This window comes from Eulemur rufifrons, chromosome 25 (assembly GCF_041146395.1).
Source record: "Eulemur rufifrons isolate Redbay chromosome 25, OSU_ERuf_1, whole genome shotgun sequence".
NCBI lineage: Eukaryota > Metazoa > Chordata > Mammalia > Primates > Lemuridae > Eulemur > Eulemur rufifrons.
In genome coordinates this window covers 5,371,796-5,399,342 of record NC_091007.1, presented here as the reverse complement: position 1 = coordinate 5,399,342, position 27,547 = coordinate 5,371,796, and the positions used below count along the sequence as shown (strand labels likewise).

The 27,547-nt window shown below is 49.8% G+C and overlaps 1 protein-coding gene and 1 long non-coding RNA gene across 2 annotated transcripts; one reads left to right on the top strand and one right to left on the bottom strand.

Annotated features, from left to right (window-relative positions):
* The first annotated feature begins 524 nt into the window (after positions 1-524).
* On the top strand, positions 525-19,394 carry LOC138375404 (uncharacterized). The gene is made up of 4 exons (XR_011231493.1): positions 525-676; positions 2,485-2,557; positions 10,956-11,108; positions 18,380-19,394. It is a non-coding gene; the product is annotated as an uncharacterized lncRNA (long non-coding RNA).
* On the bottom strand, positions 11,102-21,691 carry PROSER2 (proline and serine rich 2). Its single transcript, XM_069458982.1, has 3 exons — positions 21,294-21,691; positions 14,284-14,536; positions 11,102-12,654 (listed from the first exon to the last, which is right to left on the bottom strand). Exons 1-3 carry the CDS (start codon positions 21,429-21,431, stop codon positions 11,627-11,629), a joined length of 1,419 nt encoding a protein of 472 aa, XP_069315083.1. The 5' UTR covers positions 21,432-21,691; the 3' UTR covers positions 11,102-11,626.
* Between the last annotated feature and the right edge of the window lie 5,856 nt (positions 21,692-27,547).

Below are 27,547 nucleotides of genomic sequence, written 5' to 3'. Positions count from 1 at the left end.
CTTCGGGCTGCATGCCTGGCCCTGGGTGGGTCACACGTTAACACAGGGGATTTTCCACGTCTTCCTCTGGCCACTTGCTGCCGGGAGCTGCCAGGGCATCCTCCCCACCCTGAGCCACTCGGGGCGCCAGGGCCCCACCCAGGGCTCCACTCCACAACAAGTGCTATTTCTGGATTTCCCTCCAGACCCCCTTGCCGTCTGGCTTTCTGGAATACCGTTTCTCTGTCCTGGAGGAGAGAGATATACAAGGTGCAGTGGGCAGAAAAGGCTCCGGGAAGCCCTGGCATAGGTGACCGACCCGGCCATGGCGAGGCTGCAGAAGCTTCAGGCTCCCTCCCGGCAGGGACTGCCGCCACAGCCTGGGCATTACGCAGTCTCTGCAGTCTTGATCTTGACCAAGTGGTCCCTGCAGCGTCTGAGCTGCAGCCCTATGACCTGGGCCTGCTCTGGATCTGATGCCGCCCACGACACACTCCCGGGCTCTGTGTCCCAGAGGGCAGGGACAGGGCGGAGGACAAGGCTCCTGTGTGGGCACCGAGGCTCGGAGCCATGGCTGAGAGTGAGGCTGCCAGGGTCCAAATCTCAGCTCTGACATTCACCGCTGCAGGATTCTGGAAGTTACCCAACCACTCCGTGACTCAGTTTCCTCCAATAGGACCTACCCCACAGGGTTGATGTGAGTATTAAACGACTTTCTAGACATAAAGATATTCAGAGACGGAGAGTCCTCAGAGCAACACTTAGATGTATTCCCTATCCATTATCACTCTTTATAAAACGCCACCGTTAAAGGCACGTACCTTGCGTCCTGGAGAGCCCTGAACCTCTCCTCATCTTCCAAGGCCAGAGATTGTCCCCTAACTGCTTTGCCTTACCTAGCCACGGATTCAAAGCCTTGAAAGGTTTGAGAACATTGGGATTTGGGGATCTGCCGTCCTGGGCTGCTTTGGCAGAGAATGGCCTGGCCTGGCCACCACACACGCGTGTGCATGTCAGTCGCAGAGGAGTGGGGAGCCCGCAGGCCCAGCCCTGGCGGTGTCCTCAGGGGAATGGCCATCTGTGCCCTGTCCCCACAGGGGAGAGAATGAGGCCAGAAGGGCTCAGGCTCTGGAGGGATTAGGGTCTGGGCGTGCAGGAGGGCTGCTGGCAGGTGGGACAAGCCACCCACTCCAGTCTCCGAGGAGACTCTCATGCAAGTGGGAATCCCAGGCCTCCCACGTGGGTCCACGGTGGGGGGATTTGGACCCCTCTCGTTGCCCTCCCATCTCTTCCAGTGTGGAGGAAGCTGGGTGCCCAAGCACTTGAATTGCACGTGCATTTATTTTCCTTGTTCCCTAGCAGCTTTGGGAGGCCGACAGTGCATAACAGTCGCCCAAGCACAGCAGGGAACTCGGGGCTCCCTTGCTCCCCTGGGGAAGCTGCCTGCCCAGCGCCTGCCTATGAGGAGCTCTCCCCTGGCACCAGCCTGTGTGTGGTTCCCAGAGCACCCCCTCATCCCAGCTTCTCAGAAAGTGCCCTCCACACCGCTATGTCCTTCCCTTGTTGACATAGCTGTCAAGGACAGTAACGACCCTGGCTTCCAGAGCTTTGACGAAACCCCAGATGCATGGCCTTCTGACAGGCACCTGCAGTTTCATATTGTTGGGGCATTGCTTGTCTCCCTGGGGGTTGCAGCTCTCTGTAAGTTTGCGTAGGCAGATTTCTACAGAAATTATGATTCCAGGAAAGAGCTTGAGGAAATGCGGAAGGCTGGTATCTTTCAGAGTGCAAAGTGATTTTGGAATATAAAGAATTTGTTTGGGCTGAATTCCGTAGAAGTTTGTCACTGACGTGTTCCTGAGCTCTGAAACACGAATAGGTGGCTAGCTTCTCTTGATGAATAAACAGTTAACAAGTAATTTTTAAAAATCAATAAGTTCTATGGGAATCAGTTGGCTATGTGGAATTTCCAGTGTGTTGGATATTTTGGTATTATCTATAACTTGTGTGCCCTACTTCCTTTATACCAGAATTTACCACGAACACTCGTGTGTACATGTACGCATGCGTGTTTCTCCAGAGAGCCGGTTGTTAAACAGTTACCAGCACACCACTGCCCACCCCTTTGCCCCAGGTGGGGTCAGTGCCTCTTGCTGCTCCCACAATAGCCTGCCCAGGACTGTAACGTGACATCTGTGTGTCTCGCCTACTGACCTTCTTGAGGACAGGGTGATCTTTGTGGCCCCAACACTTAACGCAACGCCTGGCACCTAAACTGGAGGAACGAATGAATGAATGGATTTCACGGTTGAGCGGGTGAAGGCTCACTGTCACATTTCCTCTTCCTGGGAGGGGACTGCATTTCCTGGTCCCCCAACGTGGGGTGTGGCCATGTGGTGAGTCCAGTCCAGTGATGTGTGGAAGGAGTGACGTCAGCCCCCTTCAGGCCTGCCTTCCGGTATGTCCCACAAGACCCTCCGCGTCCCTCTTCCTCCCCTGCTGCAGGGACATCGGAGGCCGTGTGTTCCCGCTAGCGTGGCTGCATGATGGAGAAAGGAAGCCAGGCCCACTAAGTGATGTGAGTAAAGTAAACTCGTTTTGTTAAGCTACTAAGATGATGGGGTCTATTTGTTACCACTGCACAGCCTCACCCATCCTGACTAATGCCAGGAGGACACTGGAGCAGAGATGGGAGGGAACCTGGGCACGGCTGGCCACCCTGTCAGTGGCAGGTGTAGGCCTGGGCCCGTCTTCGTTTTCACTGTATGTCCTGCCTCTCTTTGTTTTTTGTTTTTTTTTTTTTTCCAAGACAGAGTCTCACTCTGTCACCTGGGCTAGAGTGCTGTGGCATCATCATAGCTCACTGCAACCTCAAACTCCTGGGTTTAAGCGTTCCTCCTGCCTGAGGCTCCTGAGTAGCTGGAACGGACGACAGGTGTGCACCACCATACCGGGCTAATTTTTACTATTTTTGGTAGAGATGGGGTCTTGCTCTTGCTTAGGCTGGTCAGGAACTCCTGAGCTCAAGCGACCCTCCTGCTTCAGCCTCCCAGAGTGCTAGGATTACAGGCATGAGCCACTGTGCCCAGCCTCTCTTTGTTTCTGTCCCCCTGAACGCTTCTACTGAAATACAGAATAACGTGCGAATACAGGGTGGGTGTTGTTCAAAGCCCCATTGCAGACAGCATCCGGTTAGGACCCGCTCGTGATGCCTCCCAAGGCTGCCCAGCCCAGAGGTGCACCCGCCCCGGGTCCTCTGTCATTAGAGGGTCAGCCGGCTCGGCCGGTGTCTAGGGTTCAGGCTCCCATTAAGTGTGATTAGCCTGCCCGGTTTCACCCTGGCTTTGTCATTTACCACTTCCTTTGAACTTATCTGGAGCAGATCGGGTTCTTGGGCAGACAGAACCATTTCTGGAAGTGACACTCTTGGGGCACAGGGCTTGGGCCCCAGACGCTGAGCAGAGCAAATGGGGCTGCTGTTCTCAGCTAGAGAAGCCTCAGCGTCGCTGCACAGACGCTGACGTGTGGTCAGGAGGAGGCGTCCGGTTATGTCCTGCGATAATGCATGTGGAGGAGGTAACACGCGCAGTGGAGGACAGTGTGTACGGCGTTCTTTTGGTTTTGTTCCTCCTCCCTGGGAAGCTGGGCATCTTCCCTTTCCTTGACTGCAACCCAGGCTGCTGAAACCATCGGGCTGTAGTCACAGAGCCCTGCGTGGTGGTGTGACTTGAGGGGTGAGCTGGCACATTCCTACGTCCTAATTGCCTGGTGATGACACCGGCTTTCGACTCCCTTGGCCCCACCCGCTCTCTGCTGGGCAGGAATTGCATCCGCCACTTCTGCTTGACCCGCTCCCCGAAGCACCATTCTTGGCTTTGTTTTCTATCTTTACCCCTGGAGTATAAGCTCCTCAAGAGTAGGGTCTCGCTTCATGTTTTGCTTTTATTTTACTGTATCCCAGTGTCTAGAATGGTGCCCAAGCGTTTGTAGAATGACTGTTAGATGGCAAGGCCTGTGTGGGCAAGGCTCCCCTCCCATGGCACCGACAGCCCCACACAGACCCTCCCCGTCCTGACTGCTCTAACTCCTGACTTACTGTAGGTCTCACGCAGGCCACACCTCTGCCCTGAACACACTCTGCTCCCCTTCCAGTGCTCTGAGTCTCAGCTTGGCCGTCTTCCCTGACCACTGCCCCGGACTCTGTCCCCTGGCCCCTGTTTCCCCTTCCACAGTACGGCCACACCTTCCTGCCAGTAGCTGATGTGTCTGTCTTGTCCCCTGGACTGCGAGTCTGGGGAGGATGGGGCTGTGTCCGTCCTGCTCTGACTGTATCCCCCGGGACAGCCCCAGGACAGCGTAACAGCTGCCCAGATGCTCACGGGCTGGCCACCGCTGACGTGGACCTTTTGATCCACGCAAGGGAGCCCCAGAAGTCACGTGCCGGGGAGGCAGGAAGTGTGGCCTGGCCCCGTCAGGTAGAGGGTTCCTCGATCATCATGGTCACGCTCAGGACCAAGAAAGTGCCCACGTCTACTGTTCTCCTCTCTCGAACTGGGCCATCTTCTTCCTAAACTGTGAGAGTCACCTACGCTCATGGTGAGGCTTCTGAGCTACGCTTGTCTTCAGCGTTCACAGGCAGATTCAATGTAAGACCTGTTTCCCGAACACCTGCCGTGCCAGGTGCCATGCCAGGTACTGGGGATGCAAAGGTGGGCACAGCAGGGTCCCCGCCTGCAGGATGTCAACCCCGCACCGAGTGCTTCTCCCGCCGTGCACCTCGGGGAGGGTCTGCCTATACTGTCTGTGGGCCTAGCCCATTGGGCTGCCACTGAGGGTTCAGCGAGGCCCAGATCCCTGGGTCCCCGGGAAGAGGGTCCCCGGCCCTGGGAACAGTTCTGCGACGTCCACGGGCAAGGACAGGACGTGTGGGAAAGCCTCTGCTTCAGTGGGTGGCTTCCTCCCATGTCATGTCTGAGCAGGAGGCCAGACCTGCCTGGCCCCAGAGAAGGAAAATAAACTCTGGACGCCTATTTTTAGAAAGTGGGAAAGCCCTGCTTCCCAGCAGCCGGTGGAGCTTCAGTGTGAAAGTGACTTCTTTGTTGCATCCCTCCCGGCTGCCTGCAGGGAGGGGACCAGGATGCAGGGTGGCACGGGTGGCCGGGGGGGTGGCAGGCCCTGTGGTGGTGATGGTGATAAGGAAGGTGTGAGCCAGGCTCGTGCCAAGTGTGTGACGCTGTGACCACATTCAGGACGATCCCCGAGGACTGGCAGGTCCGCTGCTCACACGCTCTGTGGGGCTGGCACTCTCGCTCGCTCTGTTCCAGTCTAAGTGCCCAGCAGTTCTCCGTAGCAAGCTGAAATGTCTCTTCCTGTCCTCTCTGCGGCCACGCAGAATTATCTAGCATGACAGCCCTCTAAGCCTTGTGTAACCCCCCAGTCTTTCCTATTTCCGGGGTCAGGGTTCTTGTCCTTGCAGCGGCTCCCCTGCACTCCCCGGGAAGCAGTGAGGCTTCGACGTGGAATTTAAGTCCAGCAGAGCGTGCTCAGCGCAAAATGCGCCTTTGCAATCAGGTGGATCTGAGTTTTAGAAACAGCACATAGTCACCTGGCATCAAAACTGTACGAGGTAGACCATCGGGCTGAGAAAAAAATTGCTTTAAAAGGAAACCTTGAGTGATTTTTAAAACCTGGCCTAAACTGGCACCAAAAGTAGCTGTTCCTAGAAGAAATTTACAAAGACAATTGAAACAATGGCAACGTTATTAGACGAAGTTGTAGAGCCTCCCAAGGCAAGATCGAGCTCAGTTCTTTGAGGGCAGGCACATCCCGATAAAATGGAGACAAAAATGCGAGCAACACCACGTTGGCAGAATCGTAATGATTTCCGACAGGGTAGGAGAGGGGCCACAGTTTCGCTGGCACTGCGTCGTGATGGAAGTGTGGCTGGAAATGTGTCGTGGAGCCCTGCTGGGCACGGCCGGAGCCAGGCCCGTGGGCTCTCCCCTGAAGCCTGGCTGCCTTTCCAGCAACAACCACGACTTCCAAGACCTGCTCTGGCGCGGATCGGGCAGCCCCGGCTGGACTCGGGTGTGTTGCAAGTAGCAGCCCCACGTGTCGGTGTTGGAAATTCGAGGTTCCAGAACCAAGTCCTAAGGGGAGGGCCGGAGACGGAGACCAACAGAGGACCTACCTTGAGCCCTCAAGGCTGAGGCCACAGGCACCGGATTCAAGCATGCCCCGACCCCCCGGGCCCTGTGCAGGCCCAGGCCTGACCCGGTCTCCCGCTGCCTCTCCTTCCTACCCCCATGGAGCTGAAACCTAAGCCCAGAGCAGGGCGGAGCCTTGGGGACAAGGGAGCAGGACAGCACAGGAAGTGACTCCGGGTGGCGAGGAAAGCACTGCAGAAGGGAAACGAGCAAAGATGTCTCAGTCCACGTGGGAGCAGGAGTGTGTGGCCCAGGTCACCCAGGCAGGGCGGCTGCAGCCCCCAGAGCTGCAGAGAGAGAGCAAGACTTCCACAATCCCATCTGCTGGTGGCTGTGACAGCCCCACCTACACGTGGCTGTAATGAAGAAAGGAGACACCATCGAGCGCCCCTCAGGGTCTGGCACCCAGGAAGGACACCAAAATTTGTGGAACAGATGAATGAACACTGTCATATCCCGCAAGCCTGGTCACGTCCATGTTCTGCAGCTCACAGAGCTGATTGGGACGTTGGAAACCCAGCCAAGGCCCGAAATCGGACAGGCCCCCTACAGTGCGAGCAGGCAGGCCTGGCACAGGGCTTCCTGGTGCCCTCAGCCCCACCCCTGAAAGGTATTTCCAGAACGCAGGTCCCTCCCCTTGGCAGCATTGTTTCATGCACAAATTCGCTGAGGTTAAAGTTTATGAAGTGTGACCTGTTTATCAACAACTGAGTTCCATTAGCCTCGGCTTCCAAATGTGAATTCTTGCCTGCGCCAGGATGGGGGCAGGGACGGTCACGGATTGACTGACCACAGGCAGGGAGTGAGGGTGGGCTCACGTGCCAGGGACCAGGCATAGCAGCCAGGAGCCAGGAGCCCGGCCCGCACAGCTGGAGCGGGTCTCACCTTCCAAATGCTCTGGGGGCTCAGGAGAGAGGGACAGAGGGGGACAGCGGGCGTTGAGGGTTTCACAGCAGCCTTGGGAGTCAGGAAACCTGCATCAAACCCACCTAGTGCCACAGGTGAGGAACCCTCCCGGCCTGGCCTGGCCGTGCTCTAGATCCTAGCATGCCCTGGAGCGGACAGGCCTGGGAGGGGACCCGCAGCACAGGGGTGGGATTGGGAAGCAACCCAGGAGGCCAACGGCAAAGCTCGCTGCTGTGTCACCTCCTCCCCAGGCTGGAGAATGCCGAGTGTGCCAGGGAGGCTTTTTAGATCATTACTGGAGGTCATGATGTCCCCCCTTTTTAGCTGGCTGTGAACTAGGAAGTCCCCACAGTTCAGATGAGAAGCCTGAAGGAAATCCTTCCTCGCTCCCAGGGTTGTCACCCCAGCCCCAGGACAAGAAGCATGGAGGTGAGCCTGCCTAGCCGGACGACTGGCATTTCTGAAGTCTTGTGAATTTGGAACGTGGAGGCCAGAGCTTTGCTGTTCTTTTTTTCCGGAAGGCCTTTGCCTGTCACACACAAAGGCTGACTGGTCTGGTCGTGTGCTACAAAGCCTGGGTGGGCCCCCTCTCCTGCAGGCTAGACCCCCCCACAGGGCTGACAGAAGGCAGTGACCCTGGTTCCCAGCCACGCCTCTGTTTCAAATTCAATGCCAGAGAGTTCCAGTTTCCCCAGGACGCTGCGGCTTACAGCTCCTCTTCTCTCTGGTGTTTGAAAGCAGGGCTTGTCCAGCTAGAAGATTAGAAAGGGATATAGGAACTGGTTCCCCATACTTTAAAGCAGTGGGGGGAAAGGCTTGTTGTGAAGAGAAGACACAAAACCTGTTTGGTAACTTGTCATTTCAATGAAAACATGAACCTCTCCGGCAGGTGAGCACACCTGACTCCTCCCCTTCCTCCCCCCACCTTGGCGGGGACCACAGGCCGGGAACAAGAGGAAACACAGAAAAACAAGGCTACCGCTCATTCAGAGAACACCATTATGTGATGACGAAAGTTTAAGAACCCAAGGGAGCAGTTTAGGGGGGGAAAGAAGTTTATTAATCCTGCCGAGTCACAGCGATAAAACACACTCAGGGAAACAAAGCCTCCATTCTGCGCGCAGGCGCTGGGAAAACATCACACAGCAGTCACACATTCGTGTGCAAAAGCAAATCGTTGTCGTATTCGCCTTATTTCTCTCTCCCCCTTCCTCTTTATTAAACAGTAAGGAACTGATTGCTTAGATCACCTGCACAGAAGGCATCACCACCAAATCCTCTGAAAGATCCGCATCCTCACAGCTGGAGTTGTGGGGAATTTAAAGAATATACCTTTCTGATTTATTTTTTAAATAACAAGGTCAAGCCTGAGGGGTCCATAAGGCCTCCCTTATTAACTCCGTGGAAGTTAGCTCTGGTTGGAAGCTCATTGGCAGTGGGCGTCCTGCAGTGGGAGCCACACCTACCGGGAACCCCGAGGGAAGGGCGCTACACGCCCCAAAGTCGGCTTGGGCAGGCCGGGAAGATGCCCTGGGCTCTGTGCTCTGAGCCACCTGTGCTCGGAGCCGTCCTCGGTGGCTCTGAGTGCAGTGGGGACATGATATGATGGCCCTCACAAGAGGGGCAGCATCCCCGAGGCATCGCTGTGCCTTTCCTGTGCCTCTTCTCCTCACCCAGCCTCGCAGGAGGGGAGCGAAGGTCACAACTTCTGCCAATTCTGTGGAGATGAGTACTCGGACTAGGTGTGCCACGTAACAGGAAGGAGATGAGGCGGAGGAGAGAACCGCAGCAAATACTGTCACGCTGGTGACTGCAAAGTGTCACCATTTGCAGAGCAGACTCTGCTTTGGCCATCTGAACACACCTTCCTAAAAGCAAAGGATAATATTTTTTTGGGGGGGGGATTTAAGTATTAAGAGTTTCATAAAAATGGAGATGGGTTTGCAAGCATCACTTGAAAAAAAAGAAAAACCTGGACACTTAGGATTCATCTTTCCTTTTCATTCCAATTTTGCTTTGAAACATGTGTGGTCCTTGAAATGACTTTGAACCAGATGGCCTCTAAGAACATCACATCACATAGTTACGGCAAGGGAACTAATGCCCTTCAGCAAACTGGATTTGTTGTTAACAGGATACATAAACATACAGGTTAGTTCATCAGCAGCTGTAATCTGAACTTCATACAAAACATACGGCTTTAATTGCTGGGGTTTTGGGTGCAAGGAATGACTACAGTACCAGTATCATTATGAATAAATAGGTGAAATTATGAATAAATAGAAAAGATATAACAATTTAAAAGACAGTAATTGTGAATACAGCATATAATGCCACAAAAACTTGCTTATGATGAAGATAAAACTTCTCAATTTATTTTTCATAAATGTGATTATGAGAACAAATATACTAATATGCAGCCAAGTTCACCCTACTCACAATGAAATCATAAGATAAAAAGAAACAATCCTCACCTATAAAGAATATTTAAAACATTAGTCACGTCGAGACCTTCATTAAACACTGTACGGCATCTCACTTTGTAAAAAGGAAACACAGCCCTCATAAATCATTTAAACAGATCTAACATAAACAGAAGTAAAATTAAAAGTAACTACTTTTAAAAGCTGCAAAATTAAAGCACCTATTTAAATTAGGATCATCAAGAATCTATGAGACGATTATTAATCATGAGAACAAGAGCTAGAGGAGACACCAAATACTGTATGTAGTTCTTTGGAAAAAAATCATCATTCGTTTTACGTAACTTACAAAGCAAAATGAATACTCTGAAAAACGTCCTTCACAGCACATTTAAAAGCCTGAATTTAAGGAATATTCAACAGGAAAGAAACAGAGACCGTCCCCCCGGGCTGGCTGAATCACAAACACAAGGGTGTGGCTTCTCAGGGCAGCCCCTCCTGTCTATTTTTAGAGGTTTAAGATTCCAGCCTTAAATAGTTTTGATAATAATGCTTGCGGGCACGACTCGGCACGTCAGACGCGTCAGACGTAGTCTGGGAGAAGCCAGTTTTCTCCCTGCTGCATAGCCTAGTTCACTGGTTTTTTTCCTTTTAAATTAATCCCGAGATCTTGCGCATGGGACGTAGCCAGAGATCTTTAAGAATCTTGTGTTTTCTTCTGTTTACTGGCTACCCTGAACATGCAAAACTAAAACCAGGTGATAAATTAAAGGAGATTAATCTTTTAAAATGTTCTTCCCTAAAAAAGGAGCTGTCTTGCTCATTTGGAAGCGGGGACTATTACTTTTATTGGGAACAGAGGAGGACACTGTTGAGAAAAAAAAGCACTTTTGGTTCGCCAAAATATCGTGGAGATGTGTCCTGAAGAGACTTTCCAAGCTAGGAAGAGTCACAATTTTTTGTATCATCGTCACTGTGCCGAGAATAGGAAATGCTGGCATTCTGTAGTTACTCAGGAGGTTTCCGGAAGCTTGCATTTTTAACAAATGTGCGTGTGCACACACACTACCTATATGTGTAAATGTTAACATATATGTATCTACAGACATTTACTATGTACATATATACACGTAACACAGGCTCGTGCACATGTCCCAGTAACTCTGACCCTGTAGCCTGAGACTTCTCTCTCAAAATTACCACCTTTCCCAAACCCAACCTTTCTATTTCACTCCCACAACTCAAAATTATAGTAGACCATACTCCAAAGGTTTCATTTCAATTTTCAGTATAACAAACAGAGCAAACCAAAGTATAGCAAGAAACAGACGCATATCTAAGGCTGAAGGACCTTCCTGTATACCCTTCAAAAAGAAAAAGCCAAAAAAGTGTATTAAGACACTATTAAAGTTTCACAAACATTCCTTTTTTATTTTCTTAGAAAAGGCGGGGAAGACCCTGAGTATAAGGGACCTAAACTGGCTGCCACGTCACGTACTCAGGATGAAAGGCTGGATTAAAGAATGACAACGCAGACCCCATCCCTTTCCTCCCAAATCGGAAACCACGTGGCATTTACAGATCAGGGAAGCCTGTAAGTTTTATTTTATTTATTTTTATTTTATTGAGACAGAGTCTCACTCTGTTGCCCTGGCTAGAGTGCAGTGGCGTCATCATAGCCCATGGTGACCTCCAACTCCTGGCCTCAAGCTATCCTCCTGCCTCAGCCTCCCAGAGGGCTAGGATTACAGGCAGGCATGAGCCACCACACCCAGCCAAGTTTTAAAGGTTATTCTCTCTCTGAGTTCTTGTAAAAAGAAAGATGACAAGATACGGGCCGGATTCTCTTTGGGGAAGGTCTCTCTGGTCAGGGTGGGCTGGGCAGTTCTCTCTCCTCCCTCGCTCAGCCCGATGGCCACGAGCCTGGTGCCTCTCGGATCCATCCCCAACAGGGCACAGCAGGGGGACCCAGGCGACTGCTCTTTACGTCCATTTTAGGCCAAACAGCTCCCGGATTTGCGGGAGGAGACCAGCCCTGTGTGAATGCTAACCTATCTCATGTCGTCCCCGCTGCCGTGCTGCTGGCCCTGGCTGGCTGGAGGCGCTGCTCCGTCACGAGTTCTCCTTGAGCAGCCCCAGCTTCCTGAGGGCCTCGCGGCGGGCCTCCTCCGAGGAGCCCCGGCCTGAGAACTGCACGGTGATGCCCTGGGGCCGGAACCCGCCTGCTCGGGGGAGGGAGCCCGACGGCCTCCTGGCGTCCTGGCCGCAGTCCGCGGGCCGGGGCTCGCAGCAGCTCCTGCTGGCGCCCTGGCGTGCGAGCTTGCAGGGCAGGGCCGGGTCCGGACGGAAGGTGATGGTCTTCCCGGCGGGCACGAAGGGACTGGGCTCGCTCTTCAGGACGTCGTGGACGGTCCGGAAGCCGTTGGCCAGCGCCGGGGACGGCTCCGTCTGCACGGCTCTGGACTGCCGACCCCCGGCCTGCCCTGCTGCCCACGGGCTTTCCGCTTCCTTGGCCAGGCCTGGCTTGTCCTGGTCACACGTCGCATGGTCTGGAGAGAAGCTCTTCCTCTGCTCGGCGAGGTCACTCCTCGGTGACCGATCTTCCCTGTCTCCTGCCGTGAGGACAGAGACGCCATTGATGTTGGCCAAGACCTGGGCTTTCCGCTCCTGCACGCTGACGGCCGCCTTGGAGATGGTCTTGCTGAAGTCCTTCCCCGAGCTGTTGGTCACGCTGATGTTGCTGGGGAAGCGGTGGGCCTTGGGCGCAGGGGGCGCCGTGTGTCTGTGCCACGGGACGGGGTCTCCGTCCCGCGGGGCTGGAGAAGTCAGCGTCCTGCGCTCCCCAGACCTGCCCTCCTTTGGCGGGGATGTGGGCGACAGGGCTTCATGCCCGGCCAACTTCTCAGACATTTTCTGAGCGATAACCAGCGGGGTGGGAACGGAGCGGGGCAGTTTCGGGTGCTCGGCGGGCGGAGGGGAGAGCAGCGCCCTCCGGGGCTGGGCTGGAGCGGAGGGGCCGGGCGGGGACGCGGGTGGAGGAAGGGGCTCTGGAGACGTGGGGTCTGGCGCCGCAGCCTCCTCGGCATCTGGTCTCCCGCAGTCAAGGTCAGGAACACCCTCCTTCCTGGCAGGTCCAGCCCCTGGAGCAGGAGGGAAAAAGCCTCGTAAGCCACCACCCCACGTAAAAAAGTAAATGCATGATGTTCCTGTTCCCCAAATTCAAAAGAGTCTCAAAGGGACACAACACCAGCTTCCACAGTGCCCCTTGTGAGTGAAACTCCCTCCATCCCCATGCCCTGGACTAGGCAGGGAGAAAGCAGATTATTGCCACGAGCACATGCTGAGAACAAGCCAATCGGTGACAGTGACAGACCTGCAGGTCAGAAACCCGCAGCACCAGGACACGTCCTACCAAAGCAGGATTCTGAGGCTCCGTCACCTGAGGCCAGTGACAGGAAGTGATAGAGCAAAAGGCTCATCAGGGGACTTATCGGGGGATTTCGTGAAGGAGAAAGCGAGGCTGGAAAGCGTGGGGCACACACTGACAACTTCAGCAGGTCTTCCTGGATGAAGGACACAGGGCTGTGTCACTTTCCCCTGGGACACAGAAATGTTTCCTCACAGCCCCAGGTGGAAGCTAACAGGGCTGCCTTCGAGCCCATCATGTGTTCCTAATGTGACATATGTCAATCGCAGACCACCTGGCACTTTGCTGCACTTACACACCTGTCTCCTGCTCCAAAACTCTGAGCTGCGTCTTTTCATCTTTGTAGCTTCAGAATCTCACAGGACGCCTGCCACAGAGCAGGCACTTAAATTGTTATGCAAAGATCATGTTAGGGGCTTGGTGGGAGAGGACAACTTATTTTCAAAAAGTGTTTCTCTCTGCATCATTAAGGGATCCGATATTTTAAAAGGATCAGCTGGTTGAAGTTATTTCTAGGAACTATAATTCAAAGCAGAAGTGTGATAAAAATGGGAAATTCATACTAGGTCTCTGCTTTGAAGAGATGCTGCCAAACAAGCCCCATGTTTCCACGGAACCCACAGCTGGAGTCTGTGAGGTTCTGAGCAGTACTCGGCCTTGCTTAAAACACACACATTTCTAGAGGCTCATGACCAATGGCAGCATTTTATAGTCGCCAGAGCAAAAGCGCTTGCCCTTCTGTTTCCTCCTCGTCTTTTCCAATCTCGTCGCCTTGGCCACATTTGTTTCCAGTATCCTTTCCAATCAGGGAGAGACACTGGAAGGGATTTCTCTCCATTTCCCTCCCGTTCCATCCCAGGGCTTACTTTGACGCCACTCGGAATCCAGCAAAACGGACAAAGTAGAGGCTGATCTTTTTCTGCTTTCCTGAACCGGCTGGCTTTCCAGCTCAAGTGCTCCCACCCTGGAGAGTCATGCTACAGAATTGGGGGCATAATCTTGCACTCAAATACAAGTATCTCATATATTTTCTTTGTAGAACAGAATTATTACCTGGAAGTGATTTCCAATTTTCCATCTTTCCTTCCACGTGTGTGTGTATATACACATGAACACAGAAAATCTATTTATATGCTGAATTAGTCTCATTCTTTATCCCAGTCCTTCTGGCATTCCCCTTCGTTGGACAATCAAGGTACCAAGAGGATGCTATTCCCTGTCAAACTCTGGAAAGCCTCCACAGCGTCTACACCACAAACCTGGGAGAACACCACGAAAGGGGCTCTGTCTCGCAGAGTCCAACACACCAGGGCACAGGTCTGCACCTGTGCTTCCTCCTCACCTGCTGCCCGTGTCCCGTCTGGAAGATGCTCAGCTTCCCCGGCAGCAGGCGGTGGCTGCACTAAGTCAATGACATCTTCGGGCTCAGAGGGACTGGACGTGCTCTCTTCCAGAGAGCGGGAGGAGTGGTAACGGTCATCACCGTCGCACAGGACGGGCTCCTCGAAGTCATCCTCCAGGGAATCGATCGTCTCTTCAAAAAACAGGATGACATCCTTTTCCTCGTGGGTGAGGTGCTTCAGGCTCTCGTCGTCCTACAAGACAGGGTTGGAGATTGGAACAGAAGAGATAAACAGCAGTTTCATGGAAGAGAAAAAAAGGCAGTGAAAGCGGCCAAAGTCGGGGTCGATACAGAGCCCAGGGTGGAACTCACTGATTTCTAAAAGTCCCTGCCGTTCGGGTCACCCCACTGACAGACTGTGCCTGGGCGTCCTCACCATCGTGCCTGATGGAAAAGAATTCTGTCAAAGACCTGTTGTGGGCCCTAGCCTTGTGGTTCCCAGGGAGTCAGGGATGGAAAAGCAGTTCCCTTCCAGGCCCCTGGAGAGCTGCTCTCCGCTCCCTGCTGTCGGACACGCTTGTTTCCATTATAACAAGAAACCTCTGGTTAAAGGCAGTGGGTTGAGCACACATATTTATCTCCCCTTCTTCCAGAAACTCCACTGAAATAAAGAGATTTTTCCCCAAAGGCCTAAATCATAAAGACAAAAATAACAGGGAAAGAGATGACAGCAACAAAAGCAAGACAGGTGGAAGCCGACTGAGAAGACCCAAGAGAGCTGAGTGTTGCGTCACAGCTGGGGAAAGCCACCCCCCCCCCCCCCCCCCCGGCATGCCCTGCAGAACTGCGCAGGCCCTGAGTGTGGGAAAGTGACAGTGGAAAGAGCAGGACTGGCGGAAGGTCCCTTTCAGGAGCAACGCGCTCACCCCAGCAGAAAACTGGACGCTTGTTCTTAAAGAAGGTCCAGGAGGAACTTAGCGGCAGAGCTGACGGGGAAGGGCGGCATTAAAGACACGGGGAGTAGACGGAGCCGAAGTGACCCCCCCACACAGCGACTGCTCGGGTCTCTGGGGTCTGAAGGGCCCGGGAGCCAAACCGAGGCCAGCGCCCAGGGCTCCCCAGCCAGATCACCCCACAGGTAAAGGCCACGGGCAGCAAAGCCCGGTGCAGATTTTTCATCGATTTCTTAATATCCTACTCTTGAGTATGTGTGGACATCTAAGAATCATCAAGCGTCTGAGGAAAAACTTTAATATGAAAGACACATGGAAGCAAACAAAAAGACAAAAAAGCAACATATAGGAAAGCCACCCAGGTGGCCCATCTGTGGCTGTTTGACATCACCGTCACGTCTGACTCCGAACTCACACGCTGCTCAGCTGTCGTGTTCTTCCACTTATGCACATGTAAGTCCTTACAGTAAAAAATGTGGCGTACGTATCTGGCACACGCAGAAAAGATATCTTGCAGCTACAGGGGGCTGGGAGGATCTTTTTTCCCTTGCGGACACTGAATAAACTGTGTGCCATGTGCCTGTGTTTTCACTGCGACCTGTCACATAGGGCAGGTGTGGAATTTTCCACTTGTGGCATCACATCAGTGCTCAAAAAGGTTTGGGTCCTGGAGCATTTTGGATTCTATACAGATGCTCAGCCTGACTTCCCAGCCGACGGGAGATCCTCTTAATAAAATGCCTGCTGGAGTCTTCTATTTTTCTAACAAGCTGTCTTAAAAAAAATACAATGTGTAAGAGTTCTTTATATAGCCTAGATACAAATGTTTTGTCGGATACATTTATTGCAAGTATCTTTTCTTGCTCACTGTCTCACCTCTTCTCTCTCTTCATGGGATCTTTTGATACTACTCCGTAATTTTAATGTAGTATAAATGTATCCATGTTTTCTTTCACAAAACTTTTTTTGTGCCCTATTTAAGAAACCACTATCAACTTCACGGTCAGGAAGATAATCACTTACGTTTTAGTCTGTTAGGTCATTAAATATGAAGTGTCCAATTTCAAATCAAAAGTGTAGTTTATTATATCTCAAACAAGAAACAGTACAATTAATCCAAGAATGGCACTTAAACTATGGACACAGTGTTGCCATCTTAATGGTAGCTTATTTATGCCATCAGCGAAGAAGCCTGGAGAGCGAGTGGTGATGAAATCTCGAAAGGTGTTTTCCACAGCTTGTTGAGAACTGAATATTTTTCCTTGCAAGTGGTGGTCCAAAGCCTGGAAGAAGTGGTAGTCAGTTGGTGCAAGGTCTGGTGAATACGCTGGATGGCAGAGAGTTTCCAAATCCAGCTGCTGTAGTTTGAGCAGCGTTGTTTGTGCAACATGTGGTCCAGTGTTGTCTTGCAAGTGGATTGGCCTGTGTCTATTGACCAATCTCGGCTGCTTAATTGCAAGCATCCTCATCATCTCATCCAGCTGGTTGCAGTAGACATCTGCTGTCATCAACTGACTGGGTTTCCTGAAGCTGCAGTGGCTGGACCACCAGACACCATTAGCTTTTTTTGATGAATATTTGGTTTTGGATTGTGTTTCGGCACTTCATCTTTATCTAACCATTGTGCCAAACGCTTGTGATTGTCAAAAAGAATCTATTTGTCATCACATATAACAATACCATGTAGAAACGTTGGCCTTTATGTTGTGACAGTAAAGAAAGGCAAGCTTGGAGATGATTTCTCTTTCTGATGGTTTGGTTTAATTCATACAGAACCCATCTATCCAGCTTCTGTACCTTGCCAATTTGTTTCAAATGGTCCCATATGTTGGAATAGTCACGTCAAACCTGGCTGCAATTCACGCGTAGGTTGAGATGGATTCGCTTCCACTACAGCTTTCAGCTCATCATCATCCACCTTGGTCCCAGGTCACCCACGTGGCTCATTTTACAGATTAAACTCACCAGAACGGAACTTTTCAAACCATCACATACTCTGCATTCATTAGCCACATCCTTCCCAAACACTTCATTGATATTTCAAGCTGTCTGTGCTGCATTGGTTCCACAGTGGAACTCATACTCGAAAACCACACAAATTTTTGACTTATCCATGGTTTCACAAAAATGGCTCTAAAAAAAAATTTGAAAGATACTCACAAGCCAAACTGTGTGTTTGAGGGACTGAGGATGTACCTTCACAATAAAAATAAAACAAGAAGCGTCAAAGTGAAATGTCAGAGATATCAACCGTCACACTTAGTACTTAAGGAAATCGGACGTTTCATACTTAATAACCTAATACTATATGCTTGTTAATACCTTAACAGGGCAGCACTTCTTTGCCAAGTTGGTAACTACCCTGAGAGGTGATGTAGACTCAAAATAAAAGGTTGGAGAGGCTTGAGAGACATTCTTAAGTGATAGCTCTTTAAGGCTCCTAAAGGAGGCTTTGGGTGTCAGGTTACCTACATTCTTAACCCCTTAAGGCTGGTGTCTCCTGTGGTCATGCCAGTTCACAAAACCCCCTGGGTGCGCTGCCAGGACAGAATGTTACCTCGTGCTGGTATTTGTAAGTTCTTACTCCAAGTATGTTCCTGAAGTCTGCTCTGCCCTTCAGACATACTGGAGCTTCCTCCTAGAAAATGGAATGGTGGGCCGGGGGCGGTGGCTCACACCTGTCATCCTAGCACTCTGGGAGGCCAAAGTGGGAGGATCACTTGAGCTCAGGAGTTTGAGACCAGCCTGAGCAAGAGCAAAACCCCCGTCTCTACTTAAACAGAAAAATTAGCCGGGCATCATGGTGTGCGCCTGTAGTCCCAGCTACTCGGGAGGCTGAAGCAGGAGGATCGCTTAAGCCCAGGAGTTTGAGGTTGCTATGAGCGAGGCTGATGCCACAGCACTCTACTCAGGGCAATGGAGTGAGACTCTGTCTTGAGAAAAAGAAAATGGAATGGTTTGGCTGGTTGAGAAGAATGGAAAGCTCTTCATGCACACCGTCCTGAACTTTAACTCTCTTACTGAGTCTGCTTTTTGGCGGGTGGGTTGGGGACATCCCAGGCATATTCCCTGTTCATTTTTACCTCTGACTTAGGCAAAGACAATATCCAACGAGCTGCCTTGAAACCCCCCTTCTCCCTAAGCTAACAAATGCTGTGGCCCCAAGGTCACACGACGTGTCTGGTGCCAGCTCCTGAGTCACCCCCTTCCTTCTCCAAAGCGTTCGACGTCTTTGGCCTCACCTATCGCTCAGAGAATGAGACGGTAGAGCCAGCATGGGGGATGCTTTCCCCATAGCCAGGGCGGCCTACAGGCTCAGAGGACACCAGCAATCCGATCTCTGGGCTGTCTGCTCGAGGAGAGGACGCGGAACCGGGGGAGTGAGGAGGGAGAAGACAACTGGTCGGTAAGTAACCCCGTCCTCCCTTCCTCTGACTTCTCACCCAGATCCTATCAGAGCTGGTCTGGTCAAACGGCTATTTTAAGACACAGCTAAACAGTAAACATTTAGTAAATACCTGCTACGTACAAGAACTGAAGAGATGATGGAATAGAACTTGTTTTACTCCTTTTAGTAACTCACAACACAGTCTCAAGACTGCCTCGGAAGAGCTAGGACAACATGACATGGCTTAGGAGGGTCTCGGAACACCTGTAGTGCCACACGCTCGAGGTGTCCCCATCTTAGTAGGGATCCCTTTGTAAGACAGACAGATGAGGGGTCCGGACGTATGTCGCCGGTTTAAGGCAGCAGGGAGCCCGACGGCAAGCCTCGGGAGCCATTTATCTTTAGTTCTGTAGTCAAGACTGTACACATATGTCATCCCTCCCTGGTCTGTTTGCGTCTCCTTCCTGCCAGAAGTACAGGTTTAAGTTAGCCCTGGCGAAAAATTACAATAGTGTCTAGTTAGAAATGACCATAATTAAACCCTTGCCCTGAAACTGGGGCAGCGCCACGTGCACTTATGGTTTCTCTTACGAGGTTGCTGACGGGGGCACGGCATTTAGGGCGGTGCGAGAAGGGTGCCGGCTTCGGCAGCGTGTGCTACAACTACGAAAGAAGTTGTTTTCTTCTCTCTGCCCCTGTTCTGTTCTAGCTTGTGGGGCAAGATGGTCTCTCATCACCTTAGATTATTAAATTAATAAAGCATTGCTCGCCCGGGCGCGGTGGCTCACGCCTATAATCCTAGCACTCTGGGAGGCCGAGGCGGGTGGATCGCTCGAGGTCAGGAGTTCAAGACCAGCCTGAGCAAGAGCGAGACCCCCGTGTCTACTAAAAACAGAAAGAAATTATATGGACAACTAAAAATATATACATAAAAAATTAGCTGGGCATGGTGGCGCATGCCTGTAGTCCCAGCTACTCGGGAGGCTGAGGTAGGAGGATGGCTTGAGTCTAGCAGTTTGAGGTTGCTGTGAGCTAGGCTGACGCCACGGCACTCACTTTAGCCTGGGCAACAGAGCGAGACTCTGTCTCAAAAAAATAAAATAAAATAAAATAAAGCATTGCTCAAGTGTCAGGGAGATAATTTTGGTGTCCATAAGAAGATGTGAACATCAAATCACACTCTGCCAAACAAATGCCCTACCTAGGAGACTGGTGATTAACAGATGCTTGGCTCATCTCAAGAAATTTTCTTAGCCACCGTAATTTTTTTTTTTAATGGTTTTTAGGGTCTAGAATAGAGATGAGTTATGCTGGGTTTTTTGTTGTTTTCTTTTTAATCCCTCACAAGGAGTTGCCACAATTGTCTATACTCTGCAGTTAAACTAAAATTTCTTTGTTTAAAAGAAAAACAAAGGAAAACAGAAAAGGAAAAAGCGTAATAACTTAATTATTGAAGCAAGATTCAGTCGTTTTTTAGGTAGGGGTTATTTTAGTCCAAGTATTTTCAGCCTTCTCAACTTTTTTGTTCAACCAAATGTTTTCTTCACTACTACTTCCCTAAAAACAGAACCCCTGTCCCAAATCTGTACTAACACAGATAAATCTAGGATTGTTGACTTGTGTTACTATTGCTGGCATGTGTTTTAAAAGTTTATCACCCAACTTTTTATCTGGATGTTCTTCTCAGAGCTAGAATGGGGCCGGATAGACCCTTTCTTCTGTCGTCTTTGTGCAGGAGCGAGTAGACATCAGCTAGGCCAGGCCTTGTTCACTGTACATTTTAATGACTTTAGTATATTTGGCATTTTGGATTTTCTGGTTTGAATGTATTAGAAATTATTTCTTCAAAATCACAACATTAGGTAGAAATATACATTTCTCTCATTCTTGAAGCAAAGCAGCGTTTCCCTCAGACCTGTTGACATTACTTGAAGTCAGCATGGTGGGACAGAAAGGGGTGAGGTATGGTTTTCTAGATCATTCTTTTAGCACATGGAGATCTGTAGCCTTAAATGGCTGCCATTTTCTCCATAATCCAAACTGATTACATTAAAAACATTATATATAGGCCAGGATTTTTTTTCTCTCTTTTTTTTTTTTTTGTTTTTTTGTTTTTTGCTGTAAGCCTTCTACCTTCCAAATCAATGGGGACAGACATGTTTTTTCCAACTCATTTTTCCCCAAGAAAGCTGCTATTTTGTTTATCCTCATTTCCTATCTACTTAGTTCTTTGGGGGCTAAGTTAGCCAAAGACTCTTCTTGTGAAATTCCCGAAGCTATGTCAGAGTCTGGATTCTGAGAAAAATGGACACAAAAGCATTTCTATTTGTAAAGCAGTAAAAAAATGTGTTTAAAAGTAAATTGTTTCCATCCTGTGAGATGCTTCTCTTCCTCCAGTCGCTTGAACTGGGTTTGTTTCCGCCTTCAGGGGTCCGGGCAGCCCCAATACCGGCCACAGCTAGAGATCTGCTCCACTGCTGTGGGCAATGCTCTGGGCTTGTGCACAATCTAAGATGATTAAAAATGAAATGCCGTTTCACAGAGAAGTATTCCAAAACATCAAGCTAGCTGACCCGAAAGGATTTTGTAAAATATTCCTTAAACGGGGGAGTAGGGGCAGAGTGAACCGACCAGAGCACACAGAAGCTCCAAAGAAAGCCGCCACTCACCAGCGTGAAACTTCTGGACCGAGAACCGCTGCTCCGACTCTCCAGACTCCCACCCCTGCTCACGTCCCTGAGCCTGCAGCGGGGGGACGTGTCAGACTCCATCCCGGAGGAGTCTGACTGCTGGCGGGTTACAGGCATCCCCACAGAAACCGTTCCCGGCGTGATCGCAGGACGCGCGGAAGGGGTCAGTATCCCATCCCGAGGGAGTGGGTCACATCTGGAGAAACCAAACAGAAAGTGACACTGGTTAGCAAGCCCGGTCAGCAAAGTTCCCTCGGAAGCAAAAGGTTCTGCACAAGTCAGAGTCCTCTCGATTCACAGGGTCAACCGCCAAGGAAACCCCGAGTCAGCGTGTTGGGGGACGCTGGCTTCCGTTTCTCCTGTATGGTGTTACCCATTCTGAAGCCACAAGACAGTTTTTTTTTTTTAGAGAAGGGATCTTGCACTGTTGTCCAGGCTGAATTAATTTTTAAGGGAAGATGGATGTATTAAACATTACTTTGGTGCTGGAAATTTGACAGAATAATGTTTTGGCCCCTTCTTGGGCACCAAGGGTCTGTGTTTCCACACGCAGACTCCAAAGCTCTGTCAGGCTGGTCAGACCCACCCCTGCAAGCCCCTCGTCACACTAACGAGCTGTGGGGACCCCTCTGGCTTCTCCCATCCCTGCCGCTCACAAGCCCTGCAGGCTCGTCCTCTGCCGTCAGTTGTGTCCACTTCCTTTCTGCCCCTGTCCCTAGCTCAGGGCCATTCCGCACCTGCCTGCGTCACCGCCACACCCACGGCCCTCATCTTCTATCTTGTGCTGCCGAAACAGAACACTCGAGACTGGGTGAGTTAAGATGAACAGAAATCTATTTGGCTCGTGATCCTGGGATCTGGGGGGTCCACGATGGAGGGGCCACATCTGGTGAGGGCCTTCCTGCTGCACCACAGCCTGGTGGAAGCATCACATGGCCGAGAGAGAGAGAGAGAGAGAGAGAGAGAGAGAGGGAGAGAGGGCGAGCGAGCGCTAAGGGGAGTGAGAGTGGGGGAAAGAGGAGGTCAAAACTCCAGCGAGAAAACCTCTCTCTGGCAGGCTGGGGGCCACACAGCCTGCTGCAAGTTGTGTCACTGCTGGATGAAACACGGACACCTACCTCTTCTGGAGACGGGCAGAAGGAAACGCTATCCTCAGAAAAAAAATAACCAGGGTAATTTGGAAAAAAACCAAACAACTTTTTAAAGAGAAAAATGTAGTAACCATTTAAAAACTCCATGGATGGGGTAAACAGAAGATTCAGTATAGCTGGAGAGAGAAGGAAGGAAGGAAGAGAGATCTGGAAAGATCCATCCATCGTCTACTGCAGCACAGAGGCATGTGAGAAGCTACGAGAAGTTGAGACAGTGCAGGGTGCAAAGCTTTATGTCTAATGGGAGCTGCCCAGGGCAGGGGCGCTAGAGAGACAGCAGTTATGTCTCAGGAGGCGATGGCCAAGGGTTGTTCAGAATCGATGACAGACGCTATATGGGACGTTTTCATCTGAGGACCCCACCCCTCGAGATCCATCCTCCTTTTTTTGGGAGCCTTCCTGCCCTGCCTCCAGAAGCAGGAACATCCAGTGGCACCCCTGCCACCTGCTCCCGGTTGAGTCCAGCGATAGGAGACCCTGGCAAGAGAGGAAGGCTGCCCCCTCCCCTCTCCCAGGTCCTGCCCGGTGGTCTGTCTGTCCTCCTAAGAACACACCCTCTCTCAGACGTCCCCATCACCCAGGTCCTGCCCCCAAGTTCTAGCAATGGTTCCCTCCCTCTGCCCCATTGCTATCCTCTAAGTCCTGAACCATCCCCTGTTGCTTTCCCTAAACCCTACTTATATTTTTGTAAATCATCATTTATTCAACTTCCCTCAATTATTCATTTCAAGTGTGTCGTCTGTGTCCTGTTGACTGATAAAAACATCAATCCAGAGATTGAGGAATTCCAGGGTGTCCCAAACAATAATTTTTTTAAAACGTACAACTAAACACTCACAATGAAACTGCAGAACACCAAACACAAGAAGAAAAATTTAAAGTAGCCACAAAGCAGGAGTTAAAAGACGGAGGGAAGCAAGGTACTCAGAGACACTGCTGGTTGGAGCATAAATTGGTAGAAGCCCTGTGGAAGGCAATCAGATTTCTATCAAAAATGTAAAATACAAATGCCTATGCACCTAGCAATTCCATTGGGGAAGATTTATCCTACGGATAAATTGCACACATGCAAAATGATCTATGTATAAAGTTATTCACTGCAGGATTGTTTGTAATAACAACAATGAAACTGAAAATAACCTAAGTGTATATTGTAAGGGACTGGTTAAATAAACTAGGGGTATATCCATGCAACTGAATGCTAATCAGCTGTAGAAAGAACAAGGAAGTTCTCTGTGTGCTGCTGAATACAGTATCTACATGTATATTACTAGGCAAAAAATGCAGAGTCTAGGACCATATAGAAAATACTATGCTTTGTGCAAAAATGAGGGATTAAAGCATAAGAACGTACATCTGTATTTATTGTCATACGCATAAAGCAACTTTGGGAGCAATTGCTAGGTGTGAGGGAAGGGGTGAACGGAAGAAAAGAGTTGAACTAAGAACCAGTAACGCCTCCCAATGTGTAGTCCATGACCAATTAACCTCCGAAACAGGCCTGCACACAAATAAACAGGTTGAAGTAAAATAAATATGTAGGAATTACTCTTGAGTCTGGGCTGTTTCTCTGTTTCAAGGGGAAAAAACCTTGGAAAGAAAAGAATGCTTCCAAAAGTATTCACTAAGCAACCTAGGACTACATCCCAGCCCTGGAGATCAAAGAAAAATCCCAAGTTGGAAGCCGGTTTTGTTGGGAGTGCCGGTGGTGGAGTTGGTTTTGTTCTGGAGTTTGAAAATGTTGACGTGGTCACTATTTAGCAACGTTTTCCTACGATTTTGTTCTGAATCGGGTTTCCCCTTACTTCTGAAACTCTTATGTAAGAGCTTCGGACCTTACACTCTATCTGGCACTCAAGGGTATTAAGTACAATTAAAAATTTAAAAAGGCTAGTAATTTTACTTCCTGGAAGGATGATCATGCTTTCATGTATTTATTTTTTTGAAAAGCTCTTTTTGAACAATGTAGAAAAACAAGAGTTGATTTCAAACTGTCTCTATCGTGTACTACTAGGAGGCGATAATTTACTCAGGGCCGTACCCCACGGGAAAAGCAATAGGTTCGCCCACACGTGAGCAAACAAGTTCACCAGGTCGCCATACCTAGGTAGGCCCGGTTAACAGGCCCCGAGGGAAGAAGTTTCCTACTACCAGTTCGCCATCACTGAATGAGATATGAAAATCAGATTTTCCTAAAGTAAAATCTCACCTGAGATTGGTTGTCTGTTTGACCTGACGTCTGACTGGTTCCTAGTGACAAAAAGTAACGCCCCACAAGGAAGCAAACAGAGAATTATCAACAAAAACAAAATCTAGTTGGGAGAACAGTTCTAGCTGACGAAATGATTGCAAAGACAGACACCGCAAAGTTTTCCTCTTAGCTCATCAGTCAATATGCCTATTACGTTTCTGGATTCCTGAGCAAATTAAAAAAAAAAAAATTCCAGTGTAAGGTGTTCTTTTGGGAAACAAGTTTGCGTGCTCTCTCTTCGCTGGTTCAGCAGACATTACTGAGCACCCAACATGTGCCACGCTGCTGAGATAAAACGTCGTACTTCTTACTCAGAAGCGATAACTATATTGTGTTGTTTTCCAGTGTTTTTTTTTTTCTCCCTGAGCAGCTCAAAATTCTTGGCTGCTTTTTTAATTCACCCTTACAATGAAAATAAAGCTGACTGAGAGTATGCTCGTTTAGCAATGGTATTTATAACACCTGGTTAGACTGGCAGCCCTGATCTGATTTACATATCTTATCTCAAGTTGAACGGATTTTAGTCCAAACCCAGGAGGAGCAAAGCTCACACAAGACCTCCTGCTGCGTCAACCTACAGTGTCAGACTTTTAACCTCATCTTCCAACATCCCTTTGCTAGCCCGATTTAGGGCAGAGGACGAAGAACATTTTGCGTGGGGATGTGTACACACAGCCTCCCTTCTTCTCCCTACGCCTCCCGGGAGCCCACTGACAAAGCACTCACTCCGACTCCAGCCTGTGAGCACAGAGGCAGACCCCCATTTTAATGAGGGGTCGGGGCGACAAGGGGTTTTTAGCACTTTCTCAAGAAATAGGGACAACCTATTGAAAAAAACTGGATGACTCCAACGGACAGTTAAGATGTTATTTTCACAAAGTTCAAGGATTGCCAAGAGCAGAGCTTGATAGTTACTCAAGGAATGGAAAGGGTTGTGGCCTTAAACCTCCGCACCTGGGAAAACAAAAACAAAACCAGCCTCCGGATCAAACGAGAATCTGCTAAGAAATGCAATATTTAAACATACTGCCTTTTTCTGTGAATTCCCAAGTTCACTGACTTGAAATTCTTACAGTGGTTGAAAAGGGGAAGGGCCCGACAACTGGACCACACCGTGCGAAGATGTCGCTTGTGTAGGTCATCGCTGAATATTGGTAATTTTGTATGGTTAACCTAACATTCTGACGGTTGAATTGATAATTAACACTGTAAAAGCGGGAAGTGTTCCTTGACATAAAATTTTAAGTGTGGTTTTATTATATGTTGACACTGTTATAAAATGTTTTTCCTCAGAAGATCTCTCTAAAAGCAAAACAGGAGCGGACAGCGGAAAGAAATGAACAGTCACCTCACCGTCTTTTGAAAGACACCAGATTCACAGAGTGCGTTTGCTAATTGCATTAGCAGGAGCTCACGCGATAGAGTCACTGGTTATCTAGTTATATGGAGGACAATGTATCTTTAGCGTATGAGGAAACAGAGGCACAAAGACTATCCGTCGGTTGGGCGAGTCCCACAGAGCTCTCTGTAGCTCGCCAGTGTAATGCTTCTAAAAACAATTTTTGTCCCAAGAATTCTGTTTGCCATTTGACATTTTCAGGTGTCTTCCCGTGTTCATAACCATCTTAGAGCTTCATGTTTTTAGCCTCCCTTCCTCAATCCGGAACATCCTGTTCAACTTCAAGTTACTCCCTCCGGCTGCGAACGTCTACGGCACAGTAGAGCCAGGCGCCGAGGTCTGCGATCAGCACCTTCCTCTCTCAGCCCTGCGAAGGTTCATGCCCCCAAATTTAAGGCCAAACTCTCAGCATGATAACCAAGCCCACAGCTCTACCATGTTAGCCTGATTTTCCGCTATCCTGCCCGTGTTGGCCCAGCTCAGATGTGTTCTCCAGGAAGTGTTTCTGACATCTCTGTCCTCTGTTCGCAAAGGACTTGTGAGCCTCTTGTTATCAATTCATATCTGACATTTATCTTATCTCCTTTACTAGACCATAGTTTCTTCTTTTCTTTCCCCTACCTGATTTGTTCCTCACATCGCATAGACCACAGTTTCTTGAGAGCAGGAATCATAACTTAGTCACCTCTATGCTCCCAATTATGCCTTGCATGTTTGGAACTCCAGTGTTCATGAAAACTCCTTAAACTCTATGATTTTTTTTTTTTTTTTCAGACAGTGTCTCACTTTGTCACCCAGACTGCAGTGCAGTGGCATCATCATAGCTCACTGCAGCCTCAAACTCCTAGGCTCAAAAGATCTTCCTGCCTCAGCTCCCCCGAGTAGCTGGGACTACAGGTGCACACCACCATGCCAGACTAATTTTTTTATTTTTTATTTTTTTGTAAAGACAGGGTCTCACTATGTTGCCCAGGCTGGTCTCCAAATCCTGACCTCAAACAATCCTCCTACCTGGGCCTCCCAAAGTGCTGGGATTATAGGGGTGAGCCACCATGCCTGACCTGATTCTTTACAGAAAATACCAAATGCACCATTTCGGGAGGCAGCAATTGTCACCTGTTTATAGCCTAGTATAAAAGAGCACAGACTTCTTCTTTCCCACACAGATAATTCCTTTAAGTAATTTGTGCAAAATGGGCTATTTTAAATACCCTCAGAATTAGGTTTATAAAGGAAAACTGTGGTGAATCAGTAATTTAGAATCTCTAGTTTCAGGGTCTGAGAAGGGCCTGAGATGTCACTGGGTCCTGCCCCAAATTCTAGAGACCAGAAAATCAAGTTCCAGAAGGTAAAGTGGTGAAACCTAAGGTCACACGACTATCTGGTGACTATCTGAGGGGGATTCCCCTCCGCCTTCAGTGCAGGACTGGTT

What these genes read in the sequence shown, in the direction of transcription:
- PROSER2 (XM_069458982.1), bottom strand. Translation starts at nt 21,431, where the DNA reads ATGCCTGTAACCCGCCAGCAGTCAGACTCCTCCGGGATGGAGTCTGAC. An exon ending in GGTCCAGAAGTTTCACGCTG is followed by an intron (nt 14,537 to 21,293) that starts GTGAGTGGCGGC and finishes CCTGTCTTGTAG; the next exon opens with GACGACGAGAGCCTGAAGCA. An exon ending in AGACGGGACACGGGCAGCAG is followed by an intron (nt 12,655 to 14,283) that starts GTGAGGAGGAAG and finishes CTCCTGCTCCAG; the next exon opens with GGGCTGGACCTGCCAGGAAG.